A 15,975-nucleotide genomic window follows, 5' to 3' on the forward strand; every position below is an offset into this window, starting at 1 on the left:
ATCATTTTGCACACTGAATTGTTAGCGGCCTTCAGCGACCGTTCTCGGGTTGGCCACTGGACGTTAGCAGCCATGACGCACCCAACGGTACATGGAGACGGCTATCGTGTAAGTGGTGACCCATGTACCGGCGTGGCCCGAGCTTTAAATTTCAACCACCTTACTATCGCTTGCAGAACACAGAGCTTCAAATCTCAAGTGTAAACATCTACACCCAGGTCGACCCAATTGATGCGATTCTGGATCGTATCATGCCTACGTACCAATGCCATTGTTGCACCAAAGGCTCATGAGCTGCGCCACGGCTCGGCGTGCTTTGTCTAGTCTCTACTCCAGCTCAATTCGACATCCGATAATCGCCCACACCAAGACTGCGACTCTTGGAGCAATCTCACGACGATTCTACGCTATCGACCTTACCTCAATAGACGAAAAATGGCGCCAGAGGTGGAGAGAGTCTAATGAGACTTTCAAAGTCTCCGAAAAGGGGACAAATGGCCAAGATAAACATTATGTGCTGCCAATGTTTCCATATCCCTCGGGCACACTCCATTTGGGTCACTTGCGAGTATACTCCATTGCCGATGTCGTCGCTCGATTCCGAACACTAAGGGGCGAAAAAGTCATGTTACCTATGGGATGGGATGCCTTCGGTCTACCAGCTGAGAACGCTGCAATTGAACGAGGAGTTGCCCCAGAAAAATGGACAAGAAGTAACATGGCCAAGATGAAGGAGCAGTTGGAACTCATGAATGGGAGTTGGGATTGGGATCGTGTAGGTTCTCCCTCATATAGATCATGATTCCCGTTCTAATCTACCTTATAGGAGCTGTCAACATGTGATCCCGGCTTCTACAAACACACACAGAAGCTATTCCTCATGTTGCACGAAAGAGGTCTTGCCTACCAAGCCGAAGCTGAGGTCAACTGGGACCCTGTGGATAAAACAGTCCTTGCAAACGAGCAGGTTGATGCTAATGGCAACTCGTGGAGGTCCGGTGTCAAGGTCGAGAAGCGCAAACTCAAGCAATGGTTTTTCCGCATCTCTGAGTTCCGTGAAGCCCTTCTCGAGGAGCTTGAGGCACTTGCAAAGGAAAATGCTTGGCCGGAGAGAGTTCTGGCTCAGCAGAAGAATTGGCTGGGTAAATCAACCGGCGCTTCAGTCAAATTCCCCGTTCTAGCCATGGGCCACGATATTCATGCAGCGATCGAAGTATTCACCACTCGACCTGATACACTCTTTGGCGTTCAGTATGTGGCTCTTGCTGCCAGTCATCCAATCGTAGCTAAGCTCGCCGCTTCGGATCCTGAACTACAAGCTTTCATCGACATCATCCCTGGTCTGCCTGCGGATTCCAAGGTTGGCTATTTGTTACCTCACCTGCGGGCTATTAACCCACTTGCGTATCATGAGGAGACTCCCGATGCCACCAAGGTCTCGCTGCCTGTTTATGTTGCGCCATATGTCTTGGGTGATTATGGTGAAGGCGCAGTTATGGGTGTTCCTGGCCACGATTTGCGGGATAATGCGTTCTGGAAGGAACATCACTACGATGTGCCAGTCCGACAAGTTCTCTCTGCATCAGAGGATGAGTCAACAACAGCTATGAAGAACGAGCCTTTTGTCGAGCATGGCGTTATGACCGAACATAGTGGTTCCTTCAAGGGCAAGAATTCAGTGGCTGCTGGCGAAGAAATTGTCAAGCTGCTTGAGAAGGCTGACCTTGCAAAGCCTGTCGAGAAGTGGCGTCTCCGAGACTGGTTGATCAGCCGACAACGGTACTGGGGCACTCCTATTCCCATCATTCACTGCGACTCCTGTGGCCCGGTTCCTGTGCCAGACGAACAGCTTCCTGTAAAGCTTCCTGATGTGGACTGGGCAGAGACGCGTAATGGAAGTCCACTGGAGTCGTCTCCTGAATTTGTCAATACGACTTGTCCCAAGTGCAACAGCCCTGCTCGACGAGATACAGACACCATGGATACATTCGTTGACTCAAGCTGGTACTATGCTCGGTTTGCTGATCCCCATAACCAGGAACAGCTATTTTCTCCTGAAGCGGGCAGAACACTTCCCGTTGATACCTATATCGGGGGTATCGAGCATGCGATTCTCCATCTTCTTTATTCCCGCTTCATCTTCAAGTTTTTGGCGTCAACCCCTCTGCTTCCTCAATACAACGAGGAAACCCACAAGTCTGCGGAGCCTTTCAAGCGCCTCATCACTCAGGGTATGGTCCATGGCAGAACATACATCAACCCTGACAACGGCCGCTTCCTCAAGCCCGATGAAGTTGACCTGACTGATCCCAACCAGCCCAAGGTGGTATCATCTGGGAAAACGGCTAATGTCTCTTTCGAGAAGATGTCAAAGTCAAAATACAACGGGGTCGACCCCTCGGAGTTCATCTCGAAATACGGTGCTGATGCTACTCGCGCCCACATGCTATTCCAAGCCCCTGTTGGTGACGTGCTCAACTGGGACGAGGCCAAGATTTCGGGAGTCACCCGCTGGCTTCAGCGACTCCACGATCAGATTGTAGCCCTTGCTGCAGAAACCGCTGACCAAACAACTACCGCCCGAGAATATCTTGTTGAGAAACACAAGGGTCTTGGTTCTGCGTCCACGGAAGAGCTTAAACAGTGGGATGCTGAAGGAGCCATTTGGCGCCATCTCCAACGAACCATCACATCAATCACTACATCTTATGAGGAAGTATACTCCCTCAACACTGTGGTATCGGATCTTATGATCCTGACTAATACCTTGGCTGAAAACGATGCTGCCAGCCCGATTGTCAAGCATGAAGCAGCTCGTGCTCTAATTTCTATGATGGCGCCCATCACGCCCGCATTTGCCGAGGAATGCTGGGCCCTTCTTTGCCCCTCCGCATCCTCCATCTTCTCGTCCACCAGCTTCCCTGTGCCGGACAACTCCCTGGCCGAACTCGTTCGCCCACGAATACAGCCTTGTGCGGTACAGGTCAATGGCAAGGTGCGCGGTGTGGTCGATATTCCCGCCCCTCCAGCTGAGCTGTCTGGTGATGAGCTTCGGGACTGGATGGTCAGGGAGATTCTTGCTACTAAGGAGGGTGCTGCGCGGTTTTCTGAAGGGCCATACGACTTGCGCGCAGCTAAGAGGGCCATTCCTGTAAGAGGAGGTAAGACGATCAATTTTGTATTGAAATAAACCTCATAATCTGGTCAAGACGGTTGTACGATATCTGTAAAATAGAGACAAAATAGACAGTGATAGACATTTGATGCTTTGCAGTGCTGTTGAGCTCGAGCTATCATTATGCGAAGTGAAGTTAATAGTATACAGACTATCCGGGTAGTCTCAGCATGGTAGAGTCACAAGAGAATGACATTTGCGTTCCGATACAACGAAGCTGTAGGCAACGAAGGTAAACATGGAATAGATACATTCTATAGCTGAAAAGTTTGCCCTCTATATATCAACTGTATTCCAGAACTTCCCAACGATCTAGGACAACGTGGCCGAGTGGTTAAGGCGATGCCCTGCTATCTCTTCGAGACATCACAGGCATTGTGTTCGCACGCGTAGGTTCGAATCCTGCCGTTGTCGATGCTTTTTGCATTACTGTTTTATTCTATTAGAATATTTTTATTCCATGGTGCAATTGGTATAAGATAAGGATTTATATCTCACTTTTGTAGCTGTGAAGGAAGAACGCGGACCTTGTGATAACTAGGCTAGTCTTATAAACCTCTAGAGTTAAATATAATATAAAACACTCTATAACTTGAGCCACCAATTTATGAACCACGTTGACGGTGTATGGGCCAGATTTTATTTTTACAGAGATGAGTTTCCTTGAAATGATTTCAATGTTCTGGCCTGTATCTGTGTCTTTTGTTTATCTTGATTCTGCGAATGGGGAGACAGCTCCATCGGCTGCCAGAAGCGGATCAAGATGCTGATCTCACACTCTCCCTGCGAGTAGAAAAACTGTCAGCACGGCTGAGTAAAGCATCACTATTGTTGTAGGAGAGCTTGCAGATTGTCAAGGTTAAGCTTGATAACTCCCTTTTTTTAATCGTGAATGTGGATGGGCCAGGTTGGTCCACCAGCCGAGCAGCTACCATCAAGAATCGGCTTACTAGCGGATATACAAACCCACGGGGCAATAGACAATACTAGACATCACCGGCAAATATAAGAAGACATGAACTGAATGCTATGGGTGTAGCCGCATTCGTCGATATATACGATCAAGGATCTATGTCATGCGGCATGGTCAGCATAAGCTCAGCTTCAGTCAGAACCAATAGCTCCCATTTCAGCCGTGATGTTGCTCAGTATCCTGAATACATCTTTGTACACCACTACAGCAGCCTAGATATGTCGTAGTACCAGCTTATATATCCAAGATCAATGCCAGGGGAGTCAGATTAAGGGGCCACACCAATATGAGGGAGGTTGACATGAAAGCTACGATTGGCTTGTGGCCATGCTGACATTATTGAGCCTGATGCTAAATTCAAGCTGAGTCTTCTCCAGCTGTCCAAATGCAGCCACCATATCGTATGCCCTGAAAAATCATATCTATCTGCCATTTGATAGGCCATATGACCCCACGATACAGAAAATGGATTGCTTATGGGCCGTATTCTATCATGCAACGCAGATCGTGTTGCCGAGAGTTTCCAATGCACAAACCAAAACACCACCCACAAAGATGCACCAGTAGAGTATTCATCGCTGTTGTTCTAGTCAAAGACAATGATATCACTCGCTGCGCTCCGCTCTTCGCTCCTCATCCAACAATCTCTGATTCTCGCGACCGCTAGACTGCGGCTTCTCTGAGTCATGATACAGAACGTAGTGCTGGATGATGAAGACGGTATCATAAACCATGCTAATGTTGCCAAGAGCAAACTTGACCGGGTTACCGGTGATACCGCTCCAGTCGCGCTGCTGGTAACTATCGATGGCCTGCTGACTGACGCTAAGGACACCGCCAGTAAGATCCAGTAAGATTTGAGAGATGCTCCAACCGTCGGTGCTCTGGTTGTTGTAGTTGGTAACGATTTGGGGAGTGTACTTGATCAAGGTGACAATAAGTTTGACATAGCCCACGGCGTAGACAATATCGAGGGCAACCCAGTCATAGACGGCATCGTTTCCTGGAGATGAAGCAACAATGACGCATGTCAAAAGAACCCCAGTGATACAGCCGGCTGCTACCCCAAGAATAAACCGGCTGGGTCGGTTTCCAGAGTTCGGGGTGAACCCCCACAGCGATGGAGCGAAATACTGTGAGGTTGTGATGATGGACAGGAACAGAGCGTGGAGAGCAAAAGTGATGTCGTTGAATTGTACAGTAGACTCGAGGCCTTTGTGTCGCGCAGCATACTGAGCGCGGATTTCTGGTGAGTAGTAGAAAGCTACATTCGAGCTAAAGTATGCAGCGAAACCTGATAGATACGAATACTGTTAGTACTGAGGATGAAGTGAAGACGAACTGGACTAGGATCCAATGTGGCGGCGATCAGGTCCAGGATTCCGGGGCGGTAGGGCGACAAGCCGCCGGGCTGACTGAAGGTGAGAGAAGAGAGGGGTGTATATTGTTCATTCTGACACTCATATCATGCCAATCACTGGGGGTACGGGTATAAGAACACATCGCGGTTGGGCACTCACCGAGGACGTTGATAAAGGGGAAATCGATAGTCGTGCCGCTGGTGGAGCGACGCCGCCAGTTAAGCAAGGGCTGAGGATAGAAGGACGCGCTCCAGGCGAGGAAATAAATCCATCCAAAGAGGCCTGAAAGGAACGTGAGGAAGCCGACAGCCATTATTATCTACAATCTCGTATCTTGGCGTTGTTACGCGTCAAGGCTGAGATGAAGTGAAAAGGAGAGAAAGGAGGGAATTCGATGCTCATGAAAGAGAGTCGAGGCTGTTGAGGACTACAGCGATGAATCGTGTGACCGCGGAGGTGAATGAATGAGTCCTGAGATGAGACATCAAGCGAACACTCATGTGCTCTGACGCCATCTCGGTACGTATTTTCGTGACTTCCATTGCCAATTTAAGACCCAAAGTGGTTGCACAAGTGTGGCTGATATGTACCGACTGTGGCTGCGTGAGCCAATTAGGAATAGCCGGTCAATCTAACAACTCAAGCTTTCATCATGATGAAGATACCGAATGAACAGGAATGCAGTGTGACGAAGAACCCTTCAAGATGCTAATGCTTCATCTTGTCATGATCAAAGCTTCATGTTACAGCTCATCAACCACACGGAGAACATCCGAGCAGATTCTATTCCACCCAAAACAAATGCAACAAGAACACCGAGAAGAGACGATACTGATACTCCAAGAATATTAGAAGCATGCGCATTAACCCGTGAATCATAGCATCAAAGAAGCTCACATCTACGGGAATTGCCCGAAGACGCCCTGACATCTTAAGCGAGTGGATACACCTCTCACCTTACACGCCCCCTCGAAGATCTTGTTTTCTTTTCTAGAACGTGTTTAACATGATGCTTCTCACCTTAGACCCTTGTCTCGGTAGCGAGCGGTGTGGGAATTGCAGAGCCGCAGCCGCAGCCGCAGGATGGAGTCGATGGGCCTTTGGGATCATGCCAGAAGTGAAAAAGCACGCCAGACAAGGCCAGACGAGGCTCAAAATGTGGACCCTGTAGATAGTGATGAAGAGAATCGGAAGAGGTCGGACACGATTTATATGAGACAGAGTCCCTCGCGGGTTATTTTCTTGAGAGAGTTGTTGTTGTCGTCGGTAGGATCGGAGCCGAAGTGGGCATCTTGAATCAAATGGAATGCGCGGTAACTTTCATTTTATTGATTTTTACACTGCCGGTTGGTTAGGTTGCATTATCTACTGCATCGTCGACTGTGGCTGCATTATGTTGCATGCCGTGCTATTTCCGAGCCTTAGTGAGTCAGTGGTCTGGAAACCCACCTGAGTCGACTTATTCTGAGAGGAAAACATCAAACAATGGAGTTCGCAGGGGTTGAGGAGAACTGGGAATAGAGGCAGGTTGATTTGATGACGGCGTTGAGCCTCCGTTTGCGGCCGCCCCTCTTTGATCAAGATTGCGCTCAACATCATGAGATTGACATGTTACTCATTCATCCTCCATGGTCATGACGTATATATCTTGACGATTCCACCATCAACACTTACCTTTTGAAGGGGAGAAACACCAATTAACCATTGCAAAGCCTAGACCCTGATCCTAGATCGCTAGAGGTTTTAAAAAAAAAGGGGGCCTCTCTGGCTCCCGATCTTAACCCTTGCCAAACTGTGGGTTCAACGGCCGTTCCGTACGGGGCATCGCTCGGCACCGGGACGGTACTTGTCACCTTATGCTCAGCTCATGAATATCAGTATCAGTGCTGATCAGTATGAGTCTCAGTCTCATATCTGTGGCTGTACTAGACACGAAGATCCGTATTATTTCCTAGGCGCCGGCATTCGGCATTTTAGAACTTCATGCCTTGATGCAACACCACAGTACACAGTCACCGCCATCAAATCAATCTCTTTTGACTCGTCACCAGGTAACTGATAGTTTGGTCTCCATGGCTGGCTGCACAACCTTTACTCAAGAGATCGGCACTTGCTTATGCTCACTTCGTCAATTCAGCTCACAAGAGTTAAAGCCAGCGCGAGTCAGCTCAGCTTATCTGGCTGACAGGTATGGATGGATGCCACTAAGATCAAGACACATTTGAAGACAGCAAGAAAAAAGCGATAATTCAATCTTTCGGTCAACGTCAGTCACCGTGTGATATGATCCATTCGTTGCAGGGTGTGTAGCTAAGATAAGGATTCTATCTTCGAATGGAACCAATTGTCACCCGAATTTCAATTGCGTGGCTCAGAAAGCGACCTTGTTTCCCTCACAATCATCAGCCATTCTGCATGTACCATCCCGTCCCGATCCTTGGTCTGACCCATGATCCCTGTAATCGTTTTAGTTCCTGGCCCTGGCGTCTCGTAAGTTCAAGGTCAGAACCTGGGAGGGTGTGTCCGTCAATCGGCCATGTCCACGACCACGTCTAATTCAAGGTCAATTCTCTTGACTCACCTTGTAATGTCTAATATATATATTAACTCTCAATCTCCCCCTTTCTTGCTTCTGCGCCCGTTCATATCATCTCAACAACAACATATCTACACGCTCATCAATCTTATCATATCATACGACTCAACGCCTCAAAGATCGGCACTATAACATCAACACCACCATTGGATAACATCATTCAAGCCAACAACAGCTAGCCTACCTAGTCATTCATCAGTCTAGCAGCTCTCCCAACTTGATTTAAGATCTCGTCAACATCCGCTAGTCATTTCGACTCTACTCAATCTACTCTCAACCAGCTTAAACCACAACTTACATCACTATATTTTGATACCGACAATCACTATGGCCACTACTATCCAACAACAAGAACCCCACAAGACCGGCTTTCTTGACCTCCCAGTTGAGATTCGTCTGGAAATCTACGATCAACTCCTCCTCACAGCGCCTTACACCCGATGTGGCCGACCATGCCCTGAGCAAAAAGTCCACGCTTCTCTCCTCCGCACCAACCGCCAGATTCACGATGAAGCTACAGATCTTCTCTACGGCTGCAATACATTCCTCTCTCATCCCACACTACTCACCTCTTTCCCCCGCCTCCGAAACTGGTACGGCCCCGTCAAGGAGTCATCCATCATCCCAAGCATCCGCCGCTTCCACACCCAAGTCCGCCTCGACGTCGATCTCCCCTACGACGCTGATGCTGTGACAAAAGCGTACAGCGGACTTGACGAGCTCACCATTGACGTTGTTCAGTCGATGTTCCTCGGCGTCGGATATCGCAATCTACGCATGTTTGAGGGTGTCAGGGGCGTCAAGAAGGTCAATGTCACTGGCAGCACAACTGGCTTCGAGGACTACGTCGAATGGCTCAAGATGTCCATGATGGCTGAACCTGGCGCCAAGGTTCCCGAGTATGAACCTCAACAGCAAGCTGGTTGGATCCAGAGATTAGCTACTGTTCACTATTGAGCTGCTTACTCTACTCTCTTCCCTCGTTCAGCGAGTCTGCTTCGGTGTATGGGTTTGTTGGATTTGAAGCAACGGCGAACAAAAGCATTAACGAATCTGATGAATCTGTCTATTTATTTAGACTTTGGAGTTTTGGTAATTCAACAGGCGTCGGAAAATGGGAAGTTGATTTAGAGATTCCCACTGCGCATAATGAAAAGGCGCATCAGATCAGCTTCAATTGTCAACTATATTTGTGGCATTTTTTACATAATAGAATTGTATCCTTCTCATAATCCTGAGAATTACATATCAGAGCCTCGCTGTTTTTAAACTAACTTGTAACGATATGGATTCTTTGTTTTACTGTATCCACACAATCCTCACAAGATGGTGGCCGTTCAGTTGAATAGATACCTACTCATTACGCCCACAACTTTACTTAAGGATTATCACATCATTAAAACAAATGCATGAAAGTGCTAGAATTATATTAAATATTTTACGATGTATCATGTCTTGCTCTATCTAAGAGCCACTGTGGGCCCGAAGAGCAACGGAATGTTGCATTTGATGTCACAAAAAAGCATCGTGCTCGTATGTTCTAGTCTCTCAGGTACTATTGTAATTTCTGGAATCAAATGACAAGAGCGACCTCTCATGAGAAAAAGGAGACAAGAGATTGCTTAGTTTAAGTTGAGGAACACAGTCATGAACTCGTCAAACGATGGCATAGCTCCAATGTACTGAATAGGGACCATCCTTATGATCTGACATTTTCTGATCATCAGTTCACATTCATTGTTTGAGACAAGACGACCTAAATTTCTCACAAATTCCAAGACTCCCATGTTAAGCGATTAAATCGTTCTTTGTACTAAGCACGCTGTGTTCGTCGCTCAGGCGGCTGTGGAACTTCCGTCGCTACGCCTGCAGCATCTCTGAAGAGATAGCCCATTAAACACACCTTTGAGACCAAAGTCTCGATTGATCTTGCTGCTCTAACGATTCTGTTAAACAGATACGCTTCGTGAATGCGCCTGTTACACTCAATTCCCATATAAACCGCCACACATAATTCATGAACGTGCTTTCTTTTCCACAAAAGGATTCAAACAAGCTATAGTAACAATAATACTGAACTCTAAACATAACATAGAAAAGGGTGGTAAAAATACAGCTCCCATCATGCCCTTTGAATGCCCCAGAACGCCGAGTCTGATGCAAAAGAAGCAGACGCTCTCCCTCGCCCGCTCCGCTCCGCCAGGAACCGGATATCCGATTTATCTCTATCTCATCCTGCTTCTTTTTTGTATCCCATCTTCCATCTATCCCCGTTCTTTTGTCTTTGTCTTTCGCTCTAAATGAAAACATAGATTCAAAAGAGAGATTTCATCATAAAGGTTTTTGGTCTCGCTGGGTATTGGGTTCGATGTAATATCTCCTCGGCTTTGTCCGGTAATTGAACACGGGCGGGTCGTGCTTCGGACATCGAAGCCCGACCATGGGCCGTTTTTGAAGGCGTAATAGCCGAGCAGTCACCGGACAATCGCTTTCGTCAATCTTGCATCCTCTTTAACCTCGATCAAAAACCTCAACGCATCCGTTTTCTGGATTCTCCCGGTCATTTCTATCATTTTGTTTATCGTTCTACTGACCACCACCGCCCATGATCTTGGGCAGCGATCGCCAGCCCTTCTCATTGGGAAGCTTGACCTTGCCAAAGTCCTCATCAAGATCGAGGATCACTTTAAGGGCGTTGCGGCTGCGACCATATGGACTAGTGTCCAGGCTGCCCTTGGCCGTTGACACGGCATCTGACACGCCTGTAGGAATCTTCTCCTTCTGAGTACCAGGCATGGGTAGAAGGGTCTGAAGAACTTCATATGCGGCAAGGGTGAAGCCGAACTGAGGAGAAGATCGGAAAATACGCGCGGGACCACCCTTGAAGAAGGCAGTGAAACCCTCCTCCTTCCAGATTGTCTTGGCGGCGTGTCGCAGACCGTTATATGTGGCCTCGCCCTTGCGGGCTTCGACCTGAAGTCGGGTCTTGATAACGTCACAGGGTGTCGTCAAGTAGGCAGCGGGCATACCGGCAATCGCACCAGCAGTCAGCAGCTGCAAAACACCCAGCTTGTTGGTCGGAGACTCGCCAAAGAAGTCCTTCTTGAGATGGCTGTAGGTAGGGAAGTAGATGGCCGAGAAGGGAACGTCACGGAGCAGACACGCCGAAGCACCCTTGTACAGTCCAACAAGACCCAGATTGCGCACGATCCACATGGCCGATCGCTTCGGTGTTCCTTCGACGGTCTTGGCGACCTCGCCCTGAACCTGGAGTCGAATCTTGACGATCTCGAGAGGGTTGGTGAAGACCTGTGGTAGGCTAGTTAGTGGCGCTTCTATCAAGGTAGGGGTTATTTGATGAACTTACGACTTGGCAGGCACCAGCAGAACCACCAGAAATCATCTCGGACAAGACTGTAATGTTGCCGTTCTTATCAGTGAAGTACTTTCGGGCAAGATCGTTCACGGTCAGCTTGATGGCCTTCTCTGGAGCAACACCAACTAGCTGGGGTAGCACGCCCGAGTAGAGACCACGGAATCCCTCGTTGCGGATGACCTTCTGGAAACAATCAATCGAGTTCTTGTAGAGGCGCTGACCGGGCTGGGCGCCTCGCTGGTTCTGCAGTCGCGTCTTCACCAAATCGATGGGGTACACCATGAAGGCACCAAAGGCACCGGCAACACTACCCAAAGCAAAGTTGTAACCCGAGGTCAGAACTCCCATCAGGATACCACCAGCGGCAACCTTGGCCTTTGTGGCCTCGACGGCGTCGTAAATGGGGTTCCGCCACGAAGGATCAAGGACCTTGGCGAAATCGGAGAGTCCCAGACGGCCAGAGGGCTCGTCAAGTCCGGCAAAGTGGAAAAGGATGTCAGCTTCCATAGGCGTGAAAAGAGAGAAACGTGTGAGCTTGGCAGCCTCGTTCAGGAACTCAGGACGAGTGATCTTGCCGTCCTTGCTCTGGCCAATGGCACGGCGCAAGATGAGCTCAACAAGATCCATCCCGCCGATGACGTTCTGGAAAGCGCGCACATTGGCGTATGAAATCTTGGAACCAATGGAGAGGTTGACAAGAGTGTGCAGATTGTCAAGAATATGCTCAGACAGCTTGTGGCGGGCAGTCTCGACAATGATGCGCTCAAACTCCTCACCACTGATGAAGCCATCGCCGTCCTTGTCAAGCTGGTGGAAGGCCTGCCGAATGCGCTCGCCTTGGAGACCGCGCAACATTTGGCAGAACTGAGGATAGTCGAGAGGGTGACGGTGCTTCTTGTTACCAATGTAAATCTTGGCCCAGTCGGAGTCCCAGTCGAAGGTTAGGTTGTCGGGGCCCTTGTTGAGCTCGTACAACGTGCGGAAATCGTCATACTTAACAGAGCCGGTGCGCTCAACGTCAAAGAGGCGGAAAGCGATCTGATACTCGGCATCCGGCTTGTTGAGGAGGTGCTCGAAAATACCCCAGTCAGCAAGACTCACTTTGCCCTTGCCATTGACATCCGCGACGCTGAATAGAATGGAGTATTGATCACGGGAGATCTTGTGCTGTTTTTGGCAGTGGTTAGCAAGTCCTTGCGAGTATGCAAGCTTGGCTACAGCTTGCTTGAAGCAGGAGTGCGTGACTCACGTAATCCTCGCCCTCAGGCGCAACAGCGTTGATAAACTCATCGGGTCCGAGGTACAGTTCGCCTGTCTCAGGGTCCTTGATAGCATGCTTGGTGAAGCGCGCCTTGGTGTGGGCAGCAAGCTGTTCAGGTTCGTGTGTGCCGATGACGGCCTCCTTGACGGCCTCCTTGGCCACAGCAAGCTTGGACATTGTTATATCGTAGTCGCTCGGAGGGGTAAAGAAAAGTTCCGAAAAGGATGGATCGAGTTCACAGCAATTAGGTTGTCGGAAATAATCGAGCGATACTCAGCAGGTCGCAAACTGAGGTGTCTGGGGCGACTCGGAGACGAATTGGTTTCGTAGTGTCCACTGACAAGTGGTCCGACAACGGCTGACCACGACGAAATTCTCTGGAGCAACGCAAATAGCAGAAGCTAACAAGAGGTAGAAAGAGGTGCAAAGGATAAGATTTCCCTCGAACGATCGAAGTCAGCGGCAGGGGGAGAATGTCGGAGACGCGTCGACGTAGCGAAAGGGAAGCAAAACGAAGAGAAGCAGAAGCTGAAGAGGAGAGCAAAATGCGTCAATTGGGGAATTTCGAGATGGAGCGAAAGATGAGATAAATTTGCTATTCACTGGGCCAGGCCGGTGGTTGGTCCGGGCGGGGGGTGTGCTGTAGCGGGTGTGTGTGTCTGTGTTTGCGCCTGCCACGAGGGGTGAGGTACTGGGCTTCAAGTATCTTTGAGTATTGCAAATGACTAGAAATCAGGTACCTTACTCTGTTATTTGTGTGTACCTCAAGTTAGCCAGCAGCTCCCTTTAGAAAGTGCCCTAAATAACCGCTGTTACACTTGCTTCTTCCACTGAAGCCCGCCAGGTTGGCAGCTGGAAGCGCACCTCTGGAAGAAAAGGAAGCAACGTGGGGCTTTGGTGGTCTGAAGTCCGGACCAGCGGACAGGTATAGGGCGGACCGCTGCAAGCGCGCTCTCTTTTTTCTTTGTTCTTTTTAACTTGATGCCTTGCCTTTTAGATTCGTACCTAGGCAGAGTATTTGACAGTCGACGATCCAGGAATCTCGCTTCATATTGCCAAGTTCAAGAGCACGCGCCAATGACACGAGAGCAACAAAAGTCACAAGCATCAGTCAACGATCTCCAAGCAAATTCGGTGAAGACAGAGCCCAGAAACTACTGCCAGCTCGAGTGACGGTACCTTGAGATACATCATCTCTTCTACATGTGGGCGTGCATATCTAATGGATCTAATCTGTGGACCCCTTCCAAGTTGGCCCATCCCAGGCACCTCCTGGGCAAGGTCTTTTAACGAGCCTGGATATCAGTCAGTGCCTCAAAAGTTGAGCCTCAAGAAGGGAATCGTGATCAATTGCCAGACTCCTGACATCTCAAACTCATACTATCAACAATTATGAGAATAGACACCTGATATGAAACGCGTGCAAAGGAAACCCATTGAATATGCTCTTCCCAGCAGAATGCCGTTTCTCTTCCGTAACACCGGGAAAGCTCCCTCCCCCGATCCCGGGGTGGCATATCGTTGTGGAGATGGACCCCAGGACTGACCCGCCTAACCGGAGTTCTGAGCAGCGCCAACTGCTTGATTCAGCACAGTCCAAGCTATTTCGTGTTTTTATTAACGATCCTAAGCATAAGACGTTCTCATGCTGTGGATATATTGACGAAGTGTATGGACGGCAAGGCAATCATTTCTGATTTTGAACCAGTGACCGGGTTTGGATCTTGAGGTCATACTTCGTTGCCCGGAATGACTTGAGTTTCCTCCTTTACCCTCCCGGGTCTCGCAGCCTTCTCTGACGTGGGAGGAGCGAGTCCCTGGTCTTTCATGAGAAATGTTGAAAAATCATATGTGCCGTCGCGGTTCCGCTGGACCGTAGCGCAATCTATCATGCTGCAGGTAATGCAGATTCTTCGGCACGGAGTCATTGACGATGATCCCCTGATAGTTATTAATAAAGGCTCCTAATGTAAATTGTTGCTCACCTGTTCTCGCCTAAAACACAATATCCTGTGCCCCAGACTCGGAGTCGCGGAGGGTTTGCCCGCGCTTGCGACAGCGGACAGTATCCATGTTTCCAGAATGGCAGAAACTCTCCCTCAATTTCTTAGACGTCACATGGTGCCGATGGTCTCTCTAGTGCAGCCTTGGGACCTGGTCATTTCAAGTGGAATCTTTCCTCAAGCATGCCTAGGTCACGAGCACAGCTCAATGCTATTCTTTGACCAAATTTGGCCAAGGTGAAACTCCAAAAGAAGCCATTTTCACCATGATTTATCTTCTATATTGTTAACCCTCAGTTTCTCCATCAAGACATGTTACCTTGCAGGCCCGATTGCCAGTTTGCCATCACCTGTGAGGCCTAACTTGCTCGCGCGCCTATCAGAACACTTGCTGTCACTTTCAAGAACCTTGACTTAGGTATCCGTGGGTCAGCGGGGAGTTCGCATAAATAGGTAGGTACTTGAGTCTACTTCTTTCGACTCTATGGTATTGCGAGAGACCGAAATGCCGGAAATTCCCGGTCAGCACAGAGCAACTTTCCCCTGGGCTCTGCCACGACTAGTCCAATGTCCATCCCTTGTTCTGGTCTTGTTAGTGGGCGCTCGTACCCATCAGGCAAGGAGAATCCTCCGTGGGGAAATGTCGGGGTTTTTAAGCTAGGGTCGGGGTAAGCTCGCCCTTAATATATTCCCCTCGATATGATTAAAGTTAGCGACAGGTTTCGTGATCTTGTTCTTTAGTCCTGTATACATAGATCTCCCAACATGATATAACTTGTGTGGATGGCAAGTCGTGTGATATGAACATATCTTGTCTGATTTAAACGACCTGCAAGATGCATTGCACGGCAAGTGTAAAACACAACGTTTTTCTATCTCGGTAGTTATACAAGACAACCAGCAAGTGAAAGCCATACATTATAGGAGATAGAACCCGCCTTGCAAAATACTAGATATGAAAGTATGCATCTCTGTTGAAGAACCCCTTAACATGATAAAGACATGCCCCAGTCCCGGACTGAAGCAGCATATACAAAGCGCCCACTGGTCTGATATACTAAATGGCACAAGGAACATCAGGTGACAATATTGAAGCAAGAGAATTGAGGATTAGATACCATACACGCGTCCAGAGCCTCTACTAATCTATATGCTACTGTAAATGCAAACTGGGGGCCTATGGGGTTACTGGCGATGGTGGCAGTGGTGATCATGGCTGATTGTATCTCC

At 48.8% G+C, this 15,975-nt stretch overlaps 4 protein-coding genes and 1 non-coding gene across 5 annotated transcripts; 3 read left to right on the forward strand and 2 right to left on the reverse strand.

Annotated features, from left to right (window-relative positions):
* The first annotated feature begins 119 nt into the window (after positions 1-119).
* On the forward strand, positions 120-3,306 carry FOBCDRAFT_218601 (uncharacterized protein). Its single transcript, XM_031176913.3, has 2 exons — positions 120-775; positions 827-3,306. Exons 1-2 carry the CDS (start codon positions 266-268, stop codon positions 3,188-3,190), a joined length of 2,874 nt encoding a protein of 957 aa, XP_031048046.3. The 5' UTR covers positions 120-265; the 3' UTR covers positions 3,191-3,306.
* Positions 3,307-3,491: 185 nt separating this feature from the next.
* On the forward strand, positions 3,492-3,589 carry FOBCDRAFT_t71. The gene has a single exon. It is a non-coding gene; the product is annotated as a tRNA-Ser (tRNA).
* Positions 3,590-4,391: 802 nt separating this feature from the next.
* Positions 4,392-5,970, reverse strand: FOBCDRAFT_24131 (PQ loop repeat-domain-containing protein). Its single transcript, XM_031176915.3, has 2 exons — positions 5,669-5,970; positions 4,392-5,442 (listed from the first exon to the last, which is right to left on the reverse strand). Exons 1-2 carry the CDS (start codon positions 5,820-5,822, stop codon positions 4,754-4,756), a joined length of 843 nt encoding a protein of 280 aa, XP_031048048.2. The 5' UTR covers positions 5,823-5,970; the 3' UTR covers positions 4,392-4,753.
* Positions 5,971-8,059: 2,089 nt separating this feature from the next.
* Positions 8,060-9,545, forward strand: FOBCDRAFT_218605 (uncharacterized protein). Its single transcript, XM_054703857.2, has one exon. It carries the CDS (start codon positions 8,433-8,435, stop codon positions 9,060-9,062), a length of 630 nt encoding a protein of 209 aa, XP_054559832.1. The 5' UTR covers positions 8,060-8,432; the 3' UTR covers positions 9,063-9,545.
* A 1,008-nt stretch (positions 9,546-10,553) lies between these two features.
* Positions 10,554-13,236, reverse strand: FOBCDRAFT_24155 (mitochondrial carrier domain-containing protein). Its single transcript, XM_031176918.3, has 3 exons — positions 12,731-13,236; positions 11,473-12,648; positions 10,554-11,414 (listed from the first exon to the last, which is right to left on the reverse strand). The coding sequence occupies exons 1-3, from the start codon at positions 12,917-12,919 to the stop codon at positions 10,692-10,694; spliced, it is 2,088 nt and encodes a 695-aa protein (XP_031048051.2). The 5' UTR covers positions 12,920-13,236; the 3' UTR covers positions 10,554-10,691.
* Between the last annotated feature and the right edge of the window lie 2,739 nt (positions 13,237-15,975).

The sequence above is a fragment of the Fusarium oxysporum genome, chromosome III (assembly GCF_013085055.1).
Source record: "Fusarium oxysporum Fo47 chromosome III, complete sequence".
NCBI lineage: Eukaryota > Fungi > Ascomycota > Sordariomycetes > Hypocreales > Nectriaceae > Fusarium > Fusarium oxysporum.

What these genes read in the sequence shown, in the direction of transcription:
- FOBCDRAFT_218601 (XM_031176913.3), top strand. Translation starts at nt 266, where the DNA reads ATGCCATTGTTGCACCAAAGGCTCATGAGCTGCGCCACGGCTCGGCGT. An exon ending in GGAGTTGGGATTGGGATCGT is followed by an intron (nt 776 to 826) that starts GTAGGTTCTCCC and finishes TCTACCTTATAG; the next exon opens with GAGCTGTCAACATGTGATCC.
- FOBCDRAFT_24131 (XM_031176915.3), bottom strand. Translation starts at nt 5,822, where the DNA reads ATGGCTGTCGGCTTCCTCACGTTCCTTTCAGGCCTCTTTGGATGGATT. An exon ending in CCCCTTTATCAACGTCCTCG is followed by an intron (nt 5,443 to 5,668) that starts GTGAGTGCCCAA and finishes CGTATCTATCAG; the next exon opens with GTTTCGCTGCATACTTTAGC.
- FOBCDRAFT_218605 (XM_054703857.2), top strand. Translation starts at nt 8,433, where the DNA reads ATGGCCACTACTATCCAACAACAAGAACCCCACAAGACCGGCTTTCTT.
- FOBCDRAFT_24155 (XM_031176918.3), bottom strand. Translation starts at nt 12,919, where the DNA reads ATGTCCAAGCTTGCTGTGGCCAAGGAGGCCGTCAAGGAGGCCGTCATC. An exon ending in CGCCTGAGGGCGAGGATTAC is followed by an intron (nt 12,649 to 12,730) that starts GTGAGTCACGCA and finishes TGCCAAAAACAG; the next exon opens with CACAAGATCTCCCGTGATCA. An exon ending in CTGCTGGTGCCTGCCAAGTC is followed by an intron (nt 11,415 to 11,472) that starts GTAAGTTCATCA and finishes AGCCTACCACAG; the next exon opens with GTCTTCACCAACCCTCTCGA.